The sequence below is a fragment of the Enoplosus armatus genome, chromosome 21, assembly GCF_043641665.1.
Source record: "Enoplosus armatus isolate fEnoArm2 chromosome 21, fEnoArm2.hap1, whole genome shotgun sequence".
In the NCBI taxonomy this organism is placed as follows: domain Eukaryota; kingdom Metazoa; phylum Chordata; class Actinopteri; order Centrarchiformes; family Enoplosidae; genus Enoplosus; species Enoplosus armatus.
Window position 1 is genome coordinate 8,113,947 of NC_092200.1, and position 13,620 is coordinate 8,127,566.

Here is a 13,620-nt window from a genome sequence, read left to right on the forward strand (position 1 = left end):
AGCTAACCAAGTAACGTTACAGCTGCCTTTGTCGTTACTGGTCGGATAGGAATAATAAGCCAGCAACTGCAAACGCGTTAATGTTAAGTCGCCTTTTTGTTTGCTGGAGGCTCTCTTCTAAAAATAACCGTCGTGTGAGCTGTTGCTTTTGTAGAAAACGAGTTAGCTTCGTGGCTGTTAACTATATATTGACTATAGCTGCTTTGCCTTTGTGATACAGCACGGAGAAACTAAACTAGTGCACAGAAATGCCAATCACGATCATCTGCCACAGCCTTGGTAATGAAAACTGTTTAATAGTTGTCACTATGCATCTGTGTCCTGTCTGTCATCGTGCAGGAACAGTTATGGGCACCCGAAAAGGCTGAGTACTTTTCTACAGCTTAGGCTGCCACCATGGGCACCGCGTCCTCTTTGGTCAGCCCAGGTGAGGTGATTGAGGATGGATATGGGGGTGAAGGTGGGGAAGCCTGTGAGATCCCAGTGGAGGTCAAGCCCAAAGCCCGACTCCTGCGCAGTTCCTTCCGCAGAGCCCCTCGAGTGATTGGGGCCAGTTTCAAATCCACAGGCTCTGTGGATCTAGAGTATGCTGCTGAGTATGAAAGACTCCGTAAAGAGTATGAAATCTTTCGTGTCAGCAAGAATAACGAGATCTCATCCATGCAAAAGAAGGAGGCCAAGCTGGATGAGGAGAACAAGAGGCTGAGAGCTGAGCTACAGGTAATGAATTAACTGGAGACTATGAAGATTTAGAGACTACCAGCTTATCATAGCACAAACTTATAACTCTATATAAGGTGTGTGGATGTTGTAACACCTGATATATTTATGATGGTGTTCATCATCCTCAGGCTCTGCAAAAGACCTACCAGAAGATCCTTAGAGAAAAAGAGAGTGCTCTTGAGGCAAAGTACCAAGCTATGGAGAGGGCTGCCACCTTTGAACATGACAGGGACAAAGTAAAACGACAGTTTAAGGTAAACCACACCACATGTGTTACTGTGTAGCATTCTCTCTGGTAATCATGGTTGCAACCCTTACCAATTGGCTAAATGACCACCAGATTTTCCGGGAGACAAAAGAAAAGGAGATTCAGGATCTCCTGCGGGCCAAGAGGGACTTGGAGGCCAAACTGCAACAGTTGCAGGCTCAGGGCATCCAGGTCTATGACCTAAATGATTCTGATTCAGATGACAACCAAACCACTGTCACTGGTAAGACCCTGAAATCCACAATGTTGGGACCTTTTCTTTTCTTTGTTTTATTCATCATCCATCCTTCCAGCATTTATTTGTCATTAGAATACAAAATCAAAGGTCTTGTTTTGTATGATGAAATTTCCAAAAACATTGTATTATTTATTCATTATATGTCTTTAGCTGCAGGGACGCAATGTGAGTACTGGTCTGGTGGTGTGCTGGGAAGTGAGCCCTCTATGGGTAGCATGATGCAGTTGCAACAGACCTTTCGGGGACCGGAGTTTGCCCACAGTTTGATAGATGTGGAGGGACCCTTTGCAAATGTGAGCAGAGGTAAGTAAACTTCACTAAGTATGTAGAAAGAAGGGAGGCATCATGGTATGGGTTGTAGGCAGGGCAGAAGTAGCCAAACATGTGGCTACTACCACTCTGGAAAAAGTTATTCTATATAGAAATGTACTTCTACATACATTACCTTCTTATTCAAACTTATTGAATAGGTATATATTTATGTTTGTATACGGATTGCAGTATGAATTCACTTATCTCTTCATGTGTTTGTCTCACAACTTTTCTCGTGTGTATGTGTGTTTGTTTCAGATGACTGGGATGCTGCTGTGGCCAGTCTGCTTCAGGTCTCCCCTCATGTGCCCCAGGCCTTATGGAGTAATACAGTGCGCTGCTACCTAATCTTTACCCAGGAGACCAAAGCTGAGCTTGATATCTTTATTAAGGTTAGTAAGATGGACACTGTAAGTCAGAAAACTGTAAATATTTTGTTTTCATTTTGTGGCACCATGGGGCTGTTGCCTGGAAATGGCCTAAAGTAACACAGGGGTAGGACTTAAGCTATGATAGTTAAACTTGTGTTAACTTGTGACTGAGGTGCTTGCTCTTGTCAAGTAGTACTTATCTGTCTGATGGTGCTTGTTGGTCTACACTGACAGACAGCATTAATCTGCAATTTATCATGCTCAAAGAGGCTTAATTTAAGACTGCATTTAGTCTTACATTACCTTTAATCTCCCTTCTGGAAGTTGGGCCAATTGAAGACTAGTTTGAATGTCAAACTCTGAGAAAACCATTGTGAGTCAACTTGGTTCAAAATGCCACTTTTGTAGAGAACTGTCATTAATCCTTGACTGGGAAACCTTTGCTTTGTGTTTTCATTACAGAAACACTCTCCTGTGTTACGGAGAATGTGTGAAGGTCTCGGCCATTTCTACCTGAATATCTGCTTTCCAGAGGAGAATGCTGCCTTATACGCTGTGGAGCGCAAGCAGGAGATTGAAAGGAGCTCTGTGTGTGTGCTTCTTCTGAAATCTACTGTCACTAGGTACAGTAAGTCCTGTACCTATCCTGACCTCCAAGATTACAACATTAATTATATTGTTTATTTATAAATAAAAGAACATTTTTCTTCTGGTATTCATGCATGTGTGTAGCTCTGTGGTGGAGGATTGTGAGGAGGCTTTTGTGAAGAATCCAGATGGCCATCCACTGGTGCTCTACCTCAGGACAGAAGAAGATCACAATTTGACTGGACCCACCAGGCAACTGCTAGAAAGGGTCAATGCTGCAGACAAGGCTGCCAAAGTCAAGGTTTGTGTGCGCCGTATATTAAATGACCAAGGCAAAAAAGGATGCAGGGGAGAAGGAGATGTTTCACAAAGTATCCAAGGTTAGATAAAAGCTTATATTTTACCATGTTCACCATAATATCTTGTCTGTTCAAAATGCTGTGACAGTGCATTCTATAAATGGGTATGGCATTTAAAGTCATGAGAATGACTTTATTATCACTTACCTTACCCTACCTTTAAAGTTGACATTCTGTATCTTTCTGGTTGCTGGATGCTGCACTGTGTTCATGCTGACATGTTTTGAACTTTAACCCAGGTGGTGGATCATAGTGGTTCTGCAGAGGAGGGGGCTGACCTGATTTATGCTCAACTAGAGAAAGTCATTAAACAGGTACAGACTGTCCATCTGCAACATCTGTCTTTTCATCAATTCATAGAGCCTTAAGCGTTATGTGTACAGTGATTTATATTCATCCCTCCTGTCCCTGCCAGCTTTTTAACTTCCACTTTTACCCTCACCACGTAGGAGTTGCTGGGTCTTGAAGGAGGAGATGTTGACTCCAAAGACTCTGGGATAGAGGAGGGACGTGAGGAAGACTCGGGAGATGTGCTGTGGGACCTGCACGATGAACAGGAACAGATTGAGTCCTACCAGCAGGCCTGTAACAGCACCAACTCCCAGTTAGGCTTCCAGAAGGTTTCTTAAAGGCTTCCTTAATCTTGTCTTCCAATCTAATAATTTGTTTTTCAGTTTCTCTAAGTCTGTGTTGTATCTGATGTCCTCCTCAGTATATAGATCGTTTGAATGACATGATAGCAGCTCCCCCTCCCACCCCTCCTCTGCTGGTGTCTGGTGGGCCAGGCTCAGGGAAGTCTCTCCTGCTCTCCAAATGGTGAGAACTGATAAGAAGTGTAACATGTCCCCTGACTGGTGGACTCTTTTTAACTCAAACTATTGGGTGACCATTGTAATTTAAATTTTCATTTGCTTTTGAGGGATGTTGATTAGGTGTCATCATGGAACAGGACTTTTTGTTCAGTTTTCTACTTTGCTAATTATTCTTTAATCTGTTTAAGGATCGAGCAGCAGCAGAAGCAGTCCCCCAACACCTTGTTCCTTTATCATTTTGTTGGTCGCCCACTTTCCACAAGCTCAGAGCCAGTTCTCATTATCAAACGCCTCACAGTCAAAGTAAGGGATCTCTCTCATTGGCTCTTTCATAGGCTTACTTTCAGTGAAGACACTTTTCTTTCTGAATAACTGTGGGAATGTGTTTCCTGTCTGTCTGTTGTCACATAGCTGCTGCAGCACTTCTGGTCCATTTCTGGTTTGTCCATGGAGCCCAGTAAGATCTTGGAGGAGTTCCCCCGCTGGCTTGAAAGACTTTCAGCACGCCATCAAGGAAACCTCATCATCATCATCGACTCCATTGACCAAATACAGGTACACCTCCTCTCTGTTTTAACTCAAATTAGACGTATACTGTACATGTTTGGTCTCTTTGGAATAATTGTCTCTACACTACGGTTTTCTCTATTTTTCCAGATTAACTCTTCTAACTACAGTTTTTCTCCTTTTTTTCAGCAAGCAGAAAGACACATGAAGTGGCTGATTGACCCTCTCCCTGTCAATGTCAGAGTGGTGGTGTCTGTCAATGTAGAGACGTGTCCTCAAGCTTGGAGGTGAGACACAGACCTGCTTGAATTCTAAATATCCCAGTCAGTTTACTGTATATGTGTTGTATTGGCATGTATTATTTATTTTTTTCCCATGCAGTGGTATATATTTCTAAATATGCTCCTGTAGTATTGCCATTTGTAATTCAGTGGCCGTGTCTGTTTAGGTTGTGGCCCACACTACACTTAGACCCACTGAGTCCCAGAGAGGTCAGGAGCGTTGTTCATGCAGAGTGCCAGAGCATGGATCTCAAATTTACCAAGGACCAGGTCAGTTACCATCACAGTGTGGAAAGATGTTTGGAAGTAGAGGTATGTTTGTTTTGTGGTAATGCCACTTTTGAATGTTATATCTTTGTTCCAGGAGAAGAAGCTGGAAAGGCACTGTCGCTCTGCATCGACCTGCAATGCATTGTATGTCACACTACTGGCAAGGATGATCATCAGGTTAGTGGCCTCTGGTTTCACAACTCTGAATTTACTGATTGTCACAGAAAAACTCTCTTTTCTTCCCTTTTGAAATCTGTTTATAGGTCTATCACCTTATTTTGTCCTTTTAAAGAAACAGGACACGCTCTTTTCATTGCAATGAAATGTATATAATGGTAAGGATTTCTGTAACTTGCTTCAAAGAACATGGGTGGAGTAAATTCAGTCCATAATGGACATTAAGCCTGGATTATCTGGGTTAGAAATGGTCTACCCCACTTAAGTCTGTGTGGCTACATATGTTTTTAATTGTGTTGACTGGATTGTATGCCATGTTTTGTTACGATCCAGCAGTTTATCATGTTGGTCACTGGAGACGAGCCTGGAGCAGTGTCTACAGTGTCAGGACACCATGTCACTCTACCGCCTGGCACTCAAGATGACACTGAACTCTCTCAACACAGACAGAGAGCGACACATTATGAGAGAGGTGACCTACAAAACTTCTCAACACTTAAACAGAGTTTTGTCATCATTGTTGGTTGTAATGGCAAGTGTGTGCTGCAAACCTACATGTTATATTGTGTGTCATGATACAGCATTTTCTTTTGATTAGTTAGAAATATCACATCAGATTCTTTTTTGCAGTATGTCTGTCTGGTTTGATTTAGCCTCACAGGGACTCACATTCTTTTTTCTCTATGTAGCAGAGGGATATATGCTTGTTTTTTCTCTCTTCTTAGATCCTGTGCCTTGTATGTGCCAGCCATAATGGAGTGAGTGAATCAGAGGTACTGGATCTTTTCCCAGAAGAGGAGTTGCCTGTCCTGTCCTCTCTGCTTTACCGTCTGAACAGACTCTGCATTGTAACCCTCCGTTGTGGGCTCATCAGGTTTCGGCACCTGCAGGTAATTGGGCTTTGGCCAGTATCATACACACAGTGTCATATCATATATCATATATTATGAATAGACAGTTTTGAAGTTTTGGTCTGTGTGTTGGTCTTTCAGGCTTGGGAAGCTGTGAGGTTGGAGTTCCTGGGTGGAGGAAGCAGCGCTGCAGCTTATAGAGAGAAACTCATACATTACTTCAGTCAGCAACTCAGGTGCTTAAGAATAGTCATCATCTGCATACAGCACAACTCACACTCTTCTGCCAGTACAACTCATGTCAGTGTGTGTCTGTGTGTGTAGCCAGGACCGTGTGACTTGGCGTGTCGCAGATGAGCTGCCCTGGCTGCTCCAACAGCAGGAGGATAGGACTAAACTACAGCTTAGCCTCCTGAACCTGTTTGTCTCCCAAAATCTCTACAAGAGGTACAAAACATGCATACACACAAGCGGCCTGCCACATTTATTTAGATATAGTCTTATAGGTATGTGTTGTTTTCTTTTCCTAGGGGTCATTTCTCTGAGCTGCTAGCCTATTGGCAATATGTGGGCAAAGACAAAAGCTCCATGGCCACCGAGTACTTCGACTCTCTGAAACACTATGAGAAGAGCTGTGAGAGCGAAGACAGCATGACCAAGCTGGCAAACCTGTATGAGACCTTGGGACGTTTCCTCAAAGACCTGGGCCTCCCTAGTCAGGTAGTATACATGATTGCAAGATCTCGAAATAACTAAAAAAGTATGAGCTTTGACATAACCAAAAATCATGTTTATTGTTGCCTCACCTTTTATGGCAGTTTGTTTTGTTTCATTTGCTTACATAGCCTACTTAAAATAAAATAAATTGTGCTTATATGTATACATACCTTATTTTCTGCTAGGAAAGTGCACATATTGACAATTGTACATGTATCTGATTCTGTCTGTTTGTCTAGGCCGTAGCTCCTTTACAAAGGTCCCTTGAGATTAGGGAGACAGCCTTGGACCCGGACCATCCCAGCGTAGCACGCTCCCTGCACCAGCTGGCCGGGGTTTATGTTCAGTGGAAGAAGTATGGCAACGCTGAGCAGCTGTACAAGCAGGCCCTGGAGATAAGTGAGAATGCCTATGGAGCTGAGCATGCCAGCGTAGCACGAGAGCTGGAGTCACTCGCCATGCTGTATCAGAAGCAAAACAAGTAAATGTTTCTCTCTTGGTGTTGTCGTGCATGATGTTATGTATAATTGTTATTCATGTAGTATAGTTAATTGGTTGTTCCTGCCAAGCAATATGTTTACAAAGAGGCATCCCACCTGTGTAGATGATCTTATTAAAAGTTAAGAGTACTTAAAACACTCAGTGACACACTGTCAGTGCAGGATTCCATTTTAAATGCACGTTTAATGGCTTACACCTGGCATTCTTACCATCAGGTATGAACAAGCAGAGAAACTCAGGAAGATGTCAGTGAAGATCCGTCAGAAGACTGCTCGCCAGAAAGGTCATATGGTAAGCATGTTTCACAGATGCTTAGTCTTGCCCACATGCTCATACTCACTCAATTAGTCATATTGTACATGCCTTTTGTCTACTGTTCCCTTCAGTACGGCTTCACTCTGTTGAGGCGCAGAGCCCTACAGCTGGAAGAGCTGACCCTGGGAAAAGACTCTGCAGACTGTGCCAAGACACTTAATGAACTGGGTGTCCTCTACTACCTCCAAAACAACCTTGAGTAAGGCAGCTGGCATGCACAGAGACAAAGACTTGTAACACTATCTTTCATTGCACCTTCTACCTGATTCTTTGGTCTTTAAGCCTTATTTTTTATGATATGTTGGTGGACAACCAACATATCTAAAATCCCTCTCTTTGCCCTTACTAGTGCAGCCAAGGTATTCTTGACCCGCTCACTGGAGATGCGTCAGCGTGTCCTCGGCCCAGACCACCCAGACTGTGCTCAGTCCCTCAACAACCTGGCTGCACTGCACACAGAGAGGAAGGAGTATGAGACCGCTGAGGACATGTATGAGAGGGCACTGGACATCCGCAAGACGGCCTTGTCCCCAGACCACCCCTCACTGGCATACACACTCAAACACCTGGCCATGCTCTATAAACGCAGGGTGAGACACGTTTGTCTGTTGACACTGAGACTTTAATATTATGTCTGTTGAACAGCTCAATCTGTGTTTGTCATTGGCTGAGAATCTGATTTGAAGATGTGTGTGTTGTACAGGGGAAGCTGGAAAAAGCTGTGCCACTGTACGAGCTGTCTCTGGAAATCAGGGAAAAAAGTTTTGGGCCCAAACACCCCAGTGTGGCCACAGCACTGGTCAACCTGGCTGTGATCTACTGCCAACTAGTGAGAATGTTTATTACGCTTTATTCAGCCTGCATCACATATTCCCGACTTGTTTTTATTTTAATGGCTGTGAAGAGCATGTGTAGCTGTATTTTAGGTTGTATAGACAAAGCTAACTGTGGATTTACTTGTCTTTGGCAGAAGAAGCACAGTGATGCCTTGCCTCTTTATGAGCGAGCACTGAAAGTGTATGAGGATAGCTTGGGACGCTCTCACCCACGTGTCGGAGAGACCCTAAAAAACCTGGCTGTGCTAAGGTACAGTAGTTTACATTCGACATTTGCGAATCAGAAGTTTAATCACGAATGTTTAATGACATTTTTTTTCTTCCTCGATTTTCATTCCTTTTGTAAATAGCTACGAAGAGGGTGACTTCGAGAAGGCAGCAGAGCTTTACAAACGTGCAATGGAGATAAAGGAGGCAGAGCCATCGTTGGTGTGTGGAAACGCCCCGTCCCGCCACTCCTCTAGTGGGGACACATTCAGTCTGAGGGGACCTGCTCCCCTCCCACATACCCTGAGGTGACTCTGTTCAGCCACTTAGTGCCACAGAACAAAAAAGGCTGTTTTGACAGCTCTAACTACCGTAGAATAACAAAAACATCAGACTCCATGGTTTTATCAAAAAGGGAACCATCCTGGTCATCACACTGTGATTGTTGGAGGTTTTAGGGTTTGGTTAAATATACTGTACCTGTACCAGTATGATTAGGAAGTCTGCCGTATTAGCCTGTGAAAATATTTATTAATATTTCTAACATAATCATGTGTGTAAGGAACTTTGAACTTCTGTTAAATCAGTCCTTTTTATGGGCCTGGAACTCAGGTTTACACTTATGTTAATTCAGACTTTGCTCGCATTTACATGCCTCACAGTGTAGATCATCACAATAGCATCACAGATTGATTTGCTGGAATGGAATGCCATCAGGGTCTAACTCTTAAACATGATTAATGACCACACACATTCAATACTTGTTCAAATGTACAGCAGATATTACACTATGCACTTTTTCCAAAACTGTCCTTTTTTGTGAATTAGGCATACAGGTATGAAGAAAACCTGATGTCTTATTCTTTAAGTTTGATTTTAAAAGAATAACCCTAAAAATCCAGTAAAAAAAAAAAAGGGCTTCTCAAGCTTCTTTTAAGGAGATGAAGTATGAAATATCAAACATTTCCACAACTCAGTCTGATCAGGATAACTGATCTTTTACTAAAACTGTTCAGACCTCAAACAGATTTGTTGCCAAGTGTACATTCCTGATGTTTTGAATGAAGGATTTTAGAGAACTAATGTCCCTAAAATCAAATGCGTATTGTGAAAAATTGGTACATTTATATACCATTTATGTTTACATTAAATTGTGTTTACCTACTAGTATTAAGTATGCAATCCAAAAAGATGTAGAACCCCAGGAAAGTGTCCAAAAACAAGCCTAGACCATGTCTGAGGAAACCTCACCTCTGGTACTGATGTCATGCTATGTTTATGCAAAATGAAATTTCTGTTTATTTATTGATTTACAAAAAGGATTTAAGGGATTTTCCAAAATGGTTCCATGATGGTGCCTCATCCAGTGTCTAGTACAGTAAAGTCATGATTTATTGTCTGACTGAATGTACATGAACCCCAAAAGGGACACTGTACCGAAACGTATTGTCTCAGTGCCAAATATAGTACATGCAATGTATCTTAAGTGTTTTTATATATTCATGTATTCATGTAAAATCTGTAAAAGCTGTACAGGACAACAACAAAAATCACATCCAATATATGGAGAAGGTTGTATTCCATCTAATAAATACTTTATTGAGACAACTTGAACATTGTTCATCAGTTCTGTTGCAGCAGGTGTCTTTTTAAAGCTGAGTGAATGACAGAGCACATACATTACAGGTAGGGACACTCATTCATTAATCAAAACCGTAGAAAAAACACCTTGTAATACATGTTGACTGTTATATTATTCTAGGCTTAGAGACATTTCATTAGAGACTGTACCAATTCCAAGTGCTAAACGCCTTCCCAGTATGTCAGCAAATTACATATTTGACAGCTTTTGCATTTTTTTGTGTGCTGTGTGAAATGCCATTAGCAGCACTTTTCATGCAATTCCCTTCTTCAGCTGTTGGAAGAATTCATTCTGTAATTTTTTATTTGATATTAATTGATGCATGTTATCAAAGAAAGCAAATGGAATAGACGTGAGAAAAGGCATGGTAATCTTCAAATTGCAGCCTACAACTTTCTCATCTGAGCCATCAACTCTTCTAGGCTCTGCTCAGTCTCTTCCACTGTCTCCCCACTTGCTGTAGTCTGTTCAAACACAAGAAAAATATTATCAGAATTCAGTTAAAAAGACCTAAAGGATAGTGTCAAAATACAAGTCTACAAGTCCATAAATCTTACATTACTGCTGAACCCTTTCCACAGCATCATGATTTTTTGATTGATTGATTTCCTACCTTCCTTCCAGCCAGGCAGTAATCAGTATGTAATGAAAATAAAACTGGAGACTAGAAACTTGCCTGAGTGAATATTTAGTTGACTATACTATCACAATGGTAAGCAATAATCTCACGTATAAGTATTTTAAGTTAACAAGCTCAAACATTTAAGACTACCAGTTAAGCCCTTCAAAGCCGTGTTGGGTTACAGAATACTAACCTCAGCTGGAATGGTGTAAGCCACAGTGATGCCTTCGGGGAGGTCAGGCACAGTGCCTGATGCAGCCTGTAACTCCATGTCCGTCACCTCTGATACTAGTTCAATACCTGCACAGCACATTTGCGTGTGTGTGTTAATACACATAAAGGTGATAATATTATGTTGTACAATGACAAATCCAAGCAAACTGTTACAGATCCGACACTGTTAGCAGGTTTGTTGCTCACCCCACTCATTGTCCTCATGTACGACCTCCTCCTCTTCCTGTACAACTTCAACCTTTGGCCGCTCTGCTTCTTTCTTCTGAGGGGAAAGAATTCACACAGGCGGCGTTATCTTTCCCAACTGGTACAGCACCATATAAGAGTCTGTATTGCAATGAACAGTTGGTCGGTCCTACATCCAGCAAGCACACACCTTGTACTCCTCCTGTTGTCTCCTGCAGTAGCGGTCATTACACTGGGGGTTGGCTTTCATGGCCATGGTGGGGAAGAAGTCCTGCATGGCGTTGTAGCCAAGATAATAACTGACAGTGCCAAACTTTAACAAATACCTGAAAGACAACAAATTAAATCAACATGTTTTAACTTAACATATAAAGTATAGGTTTCCCACAGGCATTAAATAATGATATCTTACTTGAGGACATTTTGCACCAGGATGCCTGCGACCACACCCATTGTCGTCGGTAAGCTGGCAGCACACACACCCTCCCTTTTTAGGGTCTTCTCATCTATATTAGCGGCCACCACCAGAGGAGGAGCACACTAACAAAAGATATGAAACTGCATTATAATGTAACTACTACTGTTTTTCCCAAGTATTGTAGGAGGTGAACATCTTTTCAGTGAAAATTTTCAAAGTATAACAATGTTAAAGGTAAACTAAAGATGTTGTTTGTGTGTGGACATACGGCGAAGCACGCCGTCTCTCCAGGAATGATGAGCTGGATGTGTCCTGATACAGCGTTCTCACTGACACCAGACTCCATCCAGATCTGACCTAGTTCATTACAGGCCTGAGACAAACATGAAAAAATGACTACATCTGCAAGAGTAACGTGTACAAAGCACAATGTATAACAGCTTTGCTTCTGTGACAGTGATGTGCTTACCGTATTGATGGCCATTCTGGCCTCAAAGTTGTCCACACAGCTCAGGATCAAATCCACTGGCTTCCCTTCTTCCAGCCCTCCATGACTGAGACACAAAAGGCACAAAATAATTTGTTGTGAAGGCACCGCTGAGGAGAAAGAACAGTAAAACTAGAAACTGGAGAGTAGGAATGCTCACCTGATGCGCTCCATAAAATGTGTAAAATTTTCCATTGTGGTGATATTGTAGTTGTGGGTCTCAAATGACACATCTGGGTTGATGCTCCTGTTGGGTAAATTGAGCAACATGTAAGCAAAATGAAACTGAATATCTCTATTTTTGGGGAAAGTGGATTACTATAAATAACAGTATACCTGAGTGTGTGTTCTGCTGCTTCCACTTTACTGAGGCCTGCCTGGTGAGGCTGGAAGAACAGTCTGTTCATATTGGCCAGCTCTACTTTATCATAGTCAAAGAGGAGCAACTGTGATGGCGCAAGCATGGACGAGATTGGGGTAAGCACAGGCAGACAGTCTACTGAACAAGATGAACAGGTATAAGGCGATGTAGATGAAATAATAAAAAAAAGTTTGCATTACCTTACCAATGCCACATCTAGTGAGCATTTCAGCTGTCACACTGCCAACTCCCCCAACACCGACCACAGCGACAGTGAATGTTCGGATTTTCTGTCAACAAAATTTGAAGATTATTGTGCTTCTCGATGCTAAACCAGGGGAGCACTGATAGGTATTATCAGCTGATATCAGCTGTACAAAATATTGATATGTACAGAAATGTATATTGATCTGTGGAATTCACTTTTTTATTACAATTTGGGCAGTTCATATTTTAAAATTAATACCACACAAGGACAAGGCAACCTTAAGGATACCAATGTGATAAAAAAGCATTTAAACATATCAAAATGCATATTGGTATTAATGAAATCGGTATAGGCTTCAAGAACATCAGCCCTTCCATACCTTCAGTATTTCCTGATAAGAATATTATAATTTCTGTTAGCATAAAGCAGCAACCACAGACTCAAGTCTTACATTGCGAAAATAGCAACCCTTAAATGTCATACCTCATAATCATCCACGATGCCCATTCTCTTTAAAGCCATTAGACGACTGCAATGAAAACACAGCTGAGATTAGCTTGTGGTCTGTGAAGTACCACCATATGGGATGAGTGACTCATGAGGCGTCGCCTCTCAGCGCTATGAGCAGTCCTGAGAAAATCCGTCAAAAGCCATACTAATAAGATAAAAAGTCACCTGTACGGGTTGGAATCCACAACTTCGGCGCTCATTTTGTCAATCTTCGGTCTGTGAAGTTCCTGGCTGGGAGCATCCTCCATGGCACACTGCTTCTGCTTACACTTTATCAATTCGTTTTCCAACTCTCTCACCCGCAGCTTCAGTTCCTCTACCGTCGCCATTAGGAAAACAAATATCGCCAAACAATGTCAACGAAATATAATCTTATGAATAAAATTAAAAATGGGCTATCTATATGGCTAAATGTGTACAGAAGTACACGTCTTCACAACTAAAATCAGCTGTCAGGATGTGTGTTCCCGTAAACAATGTCCGTGTAGAAAGCGAGTACAAATACCACAAAATGTTCCTACATTATTAGTTTATTATTTCAACAGTTTTTCGAGTTCATGAGCTGACTGTTGAATTATTTATGTCCATTACGGTTTAAAACAGCTGAATTTATGTAAGT

The 13,620-nt window shown here is 41.9% G+C and overlaps 2 protein-coding genes across 3 annotated transcripts; one reads left to right on the forward strand and one right to left on the reverse strand.

Annotated features, from left to right (window-relative positions):
• The first annotated feature begins 396 nt into the window (after nt 1-396).
• On the forward strand, nt 397-8,645 carry nphp3 (nephronophthisis 3). Its single transcript, XM_070928581.1, has 27 exons — nt 397-720; nt 852-977; nt 1,064-1,214; nt 1,380-1,532; nt 1,800-1,933; nt 2,375-2,535; nt 2,645-2,801; nt 3,099-3,173; nt 3,309-3,479; nt 3,572-3,675; nt 3,860-3,974; nt 4,083-4,226; nt 4,368-4,465; nt 4,627-4,729; nt 4,824-4,906; nt 5,240-5,378; nt 5,632-5,796; nt 5,899-5,993; nt 6,082-6,204; nt 6,288-6,477; nt 6,714-6,955; nt 7,191-7,266; nt 7,362-7,489; nt 7,640-7,880; nt 7,994-8,119; nt 8,261-8,376; nt 8,477-8,645. Exons 1-27 carry the CDS (start codon nt 397-399, stop codon nt 8,643-8,645), a joined length of 3,909 nt encoding a protein of 1,302 aa, XP_070784682.1.
• Nucleotides 8,646-9,917: 1,272 nt separating this feature from the next.
• uba5 (ubiquitin-like modifier activating enzyme 5) lies at nt 9,918-13,457 on the reverse strand. Of its 2 annotated transcripts, none has more exons than XM_070928133.1 (12): nt 13,167-13,457; nt 12,975-13,020; nt 12,484-12,573; nt 12,259-12,368; nt 12,083-12,169; nt 11,905-11,989; nt 11,704-11,808; nt 11,430-11,557; nt 11,208-11,343; nt 11,018-11,093; nt 10,791-10,897; nt 9,918-10,439 (listed from the first exon to the last, which is right to left on the reverse strand). In XM_070928133.1, the coding sequence occupies exons 1-12, from the start codon at nt 13,328-13,330 to the stop codon at nt 10,362-10,364; spliced, it is 1,212 nt and encodes a 403-aa protein (XP_070784234.1). In that variant the 5' UTR covers nt 13,331-13,457; the 3' UTR covers nt 9,918-10,361. The 2 variants fall into 2 exon arrangements, with proteins under 2 accessions (XP_070784234.1, XP_070784235.1); XM_070928134.1 differs by having other exon boundaries at nt 9,918-10,428; nt 10,780-10,897.
• Nucleotides 13,458-13,620: the final 163 nt, after the last annotated feature.

Excerpts from the sequence above, each read along its gene's own strand:
- nphp3 (XM_070928581.1), top strand. The coding sequence starts at position 397 with ATGGGCACCGCGTCCTCTTTGGTCAGCCCAGGTGAGGTGATTGAGGAT. Across the intron at positions 4,907-5,239 it reads CTGGCAAGGATGATCATCAG|CAGTTTATCATGTTGGTCAC; the intron begins GTTAGTGGCCTC and ends GTTACGATCCAG. Across the intron at positions 5,797-5,898 it reads TCAGGTTTCGGCACCTGCAG|GCTTGGGAAGCTGTGAGGTT; the intron begins GTAATTGGGCTT and ends TTGGTCTTTCAG.
- uba5 (XM_070928133.1), bottom strand. The coding sequence starts at position 13,330 with ATGGCGACGGTAGAGGAACTGAAGCTGCGGGTGAGAGAGTTGGAAAAC. Across the intron at positions 12,574-12,974 it reads GCATCGTGGATGATTATGAG|AAAATCCGAACATTCACTGT; the intron begins GTATGACATTTA and ends TTTTGTTGACAG. Across the intron at positions 12,170-12,258 it reads GCAGCAGAACACACACTCAG|GAGCATCAACCCAGATGTGT; the intron begins GTATACTGTTAT and ends TTTACCCAACAG.